We start from the raw sequence: 4,755 nt of genomic DNA, 5'->3' as shown, positions 1-4,755 counted from the left end.
ACAGATACTATGGCAGGCATCCCCAAACTTCGGCCCTCCAGATGTTTTGGACTACAATTCCCATCATCCCTGACCACTGGTCCTGTTAGCTGGGGATCATGGGAGTTGTAGGCCAAAACATCTGGAGGGCCGCAGTTTGGGGATGCCTGTACTATGGCATTTAAATGATGATAAATTGAGGGTCTAACACTTATCTGAGGCCTAAATATACCACACAGCTTGTTTAGCATTAATAGATTTCTTTGGATTTCATACCAGCTGGGATCTCTGTCTGATGCACAGGGTTTATATAAGACGCAACCCGCTGGGACATTTTCTCAAAGATCTGTAGAATATAGTGGAAGTATTTCTTCAAAGACAGAGTTTATTGCTAAAAATGTTTTGATCAGTCATGGTTGATATGTACACTGATATGTTGAAAAAGGAATATTCAAGTAAACATTTTCAATATTTTCTGGCATAATCTCCAGCTCCCCGCCCCCAACACCTCCTATACACAAACATTAAAAAATAAATAAACTGTACACAAGAAATTTCTTTTTAACATCTCTACATTACTATATGTATTCCAAAACAAAACAATCCATCACTCTTTCATAACTTCATACAATTTTTTTTTAAAAAAATCTCCTTAATCAATATACATATTTTTTTTAAAACCTAGACAACTTTGAATATTAGTCTGAAGATCAGTGACAAGTTCAGAAGATAACAAACAAACAAAAATATACAGGAAACGGAAATTAAACACCTTCCCAAGGGGTTTGTGGGGGAAGGACGGATATCATAAACCGTCTTTCTGGGGAAAATATCTCCCTTCCCTTATGCTGAAGGAAAGTGTTCCATTTTGAAAGGGTTGGGCTCAACATGTGGTCCTGTATCATCACCATTTTATTATTATTAATAATAATAATTATAATAATTAACAACAACAATAATTATAATTATAATAAAAATAACCAGAAAAACACAGCGGATCTTTCCCCCCTTTTAAATTCTCTATATTTACAAAGGATGGTAATTTTCCTCTTGTTAGAATGCTATATATATATATGTATAAAAATAAACATCTTATTGTAGTGCTTAGCTTTTCTTGGGCCTGCACTGCAGTTCCTTTCAGGTTTTGCTTTTCCCATTTCAAATAAAATAAAATAATTAAAAAAAGAAATACAGTGCAAGGGGTTGCTGGGACAGGGTGGGGCAGGACTGAGAAATGAATAAGCAAGGTCTCGTGTGTCAAAAGTTTCTATGTCCCCTTATCTTGGGAGCACAAGGTCCACTAGGAGACAACCGAGTTCTTCATTCAATCGTAAAAAAATAAAATGAAAACAATCCCTAATCAAAGTTGCAAGATTACGGACACCTGTCATATCCATCAGCAATCTGATTGGAGGTTCTCAGGATGCCAAGGCCTCTTGGACAAGTCCCCCATGTGAGATTTCCAGAACAGTGTCTAGGGACTGGGGTTGTTCTGAAAGGCAGTTCATCCACATACCCACACACTTTACACACACACACAAGCAATGAGGTCTCTTAGATCCAGCAGGACACCCCAAAGCTGAGGCTAGCAGGAGCATTTGCATTCTGAAATCACAGGGTACTGGACAGGGATCCAGGTGCAATATTTCTGCCTCGACCACCCTTGGCAGTACCATCTCAGGAAGGTCTTGGTGACTGACTTGACTGGCTTACAGTACATGCCCTCGGGGAAGGAGCAGGACTTCTCCGCAAAGCAGTTCCCTTCCTTGATGTAGCGAGGCCAGAACCTCAGTCCCAGATCCTTCCAGGTGTACAGCACTGGGCAATAGGTGTATGCCCAAAGCCACTGCAGAAACTTCCGACGGGCTTTCTTGCCCATCTTGAGCCTGGTCCCATAGGGAGTCTCACCCAGGTCCAGCTTCTTCAGCTCATTGGGCAGCGGGCCAAGGCCTTTGAACCGGTGCAGGGCATCCGAAGCAGATAGGTTGTTGCCCTGGGCTGGGGCTGCCACGGACATGAAACTGGGGTCAAAGTTGCTGCCCAGCTTCTTCCTCAAAGTCCGCTCATCCAGGTCTTGCTCCTTGGGGTCATACTCCGGGTCAGGATGCTCGATGATGTCCTTGACGGGCAGGTTGTCGCTGGGGGAGGGCCGGAGCCGCAGGTAGGGTTGGCAGGAGCCCGGCTGGAGCAGCAATGCTAAGCAAGAGCAGAGCAGGAGAGCTTGGGGGGCCGTCATGCTCTCCTCAGCCCAGCCCAGCCCAGTCCGAGGGCGCAATGCAAGACAGGGGGTCCCCACCACCAGCCCCAGAGAGCACCCAGGCACTACCGTCGACTTGCTTCTTCCTTGCCTGCCCCCTTTCGCCGATTGTTAATACTCCACGGCCCCACTTGCCAAGTCCAAGGGGTTCATAAATAGGCTGAGACAAAGTCCAGCAAGGCCTCTGGCTTTAAATAGATCGCCAAGGGGTTAGATGACAGACGCATGTAAGGTCCCCCTTGGCACTCCCTCCCTGCTACTAATCAAGCATGGTGAGCGGGGAGAGAGAAAATGGGGTGGCAGGGAAAGGAGAATCGGGGTGGGCGGAAAGCGGCCGCCCCCTCCTTGCGAACAGCCTCCCCAAAGGGCAACCCAATTCTTTCTGGCTCTTGGCCGTTCCAAACCCCCCCCCCCCTGCTTCGGCTTCTCCTTCTCTCCTCTCTCTCTCCAAAAAATTCACAGAGGACCGGCCTCCATCCCCATGGTGACAGCTGGACTTAGACCCACGACAACATGTCTAGACGGTATGACAGGGTTTGGCGTGAGACTGGAGCCCAGGAATAAAACCCTCTTTTATAGATGGGGAACTGTGGAAAAGGGGTGGGGGGGGAGAGCGGGCGTAGCAAAGGGGTGGGAGGTGGAGGTGGGGGCTGGAGGAGAGGGTTGTTACAAAAAGAGTCACAAGAAAATGGGGCCAATTTTTTGGTGGGGTGGGGGGCTTCCCACTTTTTCCTGTTCTCCCCCGCCCTTGTTGCGGTTTTTGTTATTATTATCTCCTCAAACAGCCGCAGATCCCCAAGGAAACTGCCAAATGGCCCCAGGAGAACTTTTCTTCATTTTCGACGTCTTTTCTTTGAGAAGGTGCAGCGTGTCCAAGCGCAGTGGGGGGAGCGGGGATCTTGCTAGACCGCGGAGGGCAGAGAGCAAAAACTTTCCGCGCTCCCTTAGGAGGATCCAGCTGCTCCCGAACCTATCTCCGAGGTCATCCTCCGCGCCACTCCAAACCGCAGGACCCAATAAAATCCCAGCCGCGGGTGGGGGCGAAACACGAGCGACTTGCCCAAAGGACGAAACTCAAAAAGCCTCCGAGGAGATCGCCACGACGATGCAACTCCGATGGGCTGCGAGTCCGGGAGTCGGGAGAGCGCGAGGATCGGAAAGAGTTGCCTCGCCTTGGCGGGGGTTGGGGTTTGTTTTTAAACCCAGCCAATTGTCAAAAGTCAAACGCGTCGCCCCGCCGTCGCCAGCCTGATCTCTTTCTCCAGGAGCTTCTGGATCCCGGGAGTTGCGGGGGGGGGGGCTGCGAGGGGCGGAGAAGCCGCCTGGCTGGGTGCGCGCGGGGTGCTCGCCTCCTTCTCGCCGCCGCCTCGCAACGTGCTCTTCTGCGGGAAGAAGGGAGCTAGCGAGCGAGCGAGGTTTCGCTGCAGCAGCCTCGGTTCGCCCCGTCTCCAAGGCTCAGCTCGGGAGGAATGCCTAGATCCTCTTGCTGCTGCTGCTGAATCTGGTGCGGCGGCGGCGGCGCGCGGCGGCGGCGCCTGGCTGCCTCCTCGTGGGGCGCCGGAAAGGCGGCGAAGTCCTTCCTTTTCTCCCTGCCCTCCCGGGGCGGCTGGCTCGCTTCTCCGGCGGAGCGCCTGGTCGCCGTGCGCCTCTCGTGCGCTCCTGCCCGCTCTCTTCCTCGCCCAAGCGCCTCTTTCGCCCTCGCTCGCTCGCCTCTGCTCCCCGCTCTGCCTCGCGCCCAATGGCTCCGCTGCCCAGCCACCGCGCGACTGCTGCGCTCGCCTCGCTCAATCCCAAATTAAATATCCCCCCTCGGATGGAGCCAAGTGTCAACGGGAACGGCCCACCTCTGTCACTTTCACCACGTTGCCTGATTGACAGCTCCCGCTCGCTCCCTCCCCTCCCCTCCGCCGGCCCTAAATTGAAGCGCGCGCGGGACCCGCTGCTGGGTCCTAAAGAAGCACCATGTTCACCGGCGCCCTGCCTTGGGGGCTCCCTGGCTCCTTCTCTCTTTCAGGCTTGCAAGCAAGCACACAATGGCAAGGAAGCTTGCTTGTGCGGTGAGAGAGCGGGGGAGATTGGTTTCCCTGCGAAAAGTATTACTAATGAAGATTATTATTCTTGTTGTTCTTGTTAACATAGAAAGCTGAGCTGCCTTATACTGAGTCAGACCATTGGCCCATTTGGCTCAGTGTTGTCGACACTGGGTGGGAGCGGCTCTCCAGGGTTTCAGGCAGGAGTCTCCCCCAGCCAGACGTGCAAATTATGGGGATTAAGCTAGGAGCCCTTTCCCTTCTTAATATTTATATTATATCACTCCAATGTTGTTGAGGTACCGATTTCGGATTCTACACGCATTTCCCTCTGAGCAGACTGTAGGGTCGCGTTGTTATTGTGGCTCGAGCGCTGGTGGACAACCCCAGTGGGCAGACCCCAGTGTGTGTACAGACAAAGACAGATCATAGCGCACAAACACACGCAGAGGTATGGGGGCGGCGGCGTGAAATGCAAGATGTACAGCC

At 51.9% G+C, this 4,755-nt stretch overlaps 1 protein-coding gene across 1 annotated transcript; it reads right to left on the bottom strand.

Moving 5' to 3' along the window:
• Positions 1-346: 346 nt before the first annotated feature.
• LOC118093270 (noggin-2-like) lies at positions 347-3,720 on the bottom strand. The gene has a single exon (XM_035132256.2). The coding sequence runs from the start codon at positions 2,213-2,215 to the stop codon at positions 1,565-1,567; it is 651 nt and encodes a 216-aa protein (XP_034988147.1). The 5' UTR covers positions 2,216-3,720; the 3' UTR covers positions 347-1,564.
• Positions 3,721-4,755: the final 1,035 nt, after the last annotated feature.

Source organism: Zootoca vivipara, chromosome 14, assembly GCF_963506605.1.
Source record: "Zootoca vivipara chromosome 14, rZooViv1.1, whole genome shotgun sequence".
Taxonomy (NCBI): Eukaryota; Metazoa; Chordata; class Lepidosauria; order Squamata; family Lacertidae; genus Zootoca; species Zootoca vivipara.
This window is presented reverse-complemented; position numbering and strand designations above follow the sequence as displayed.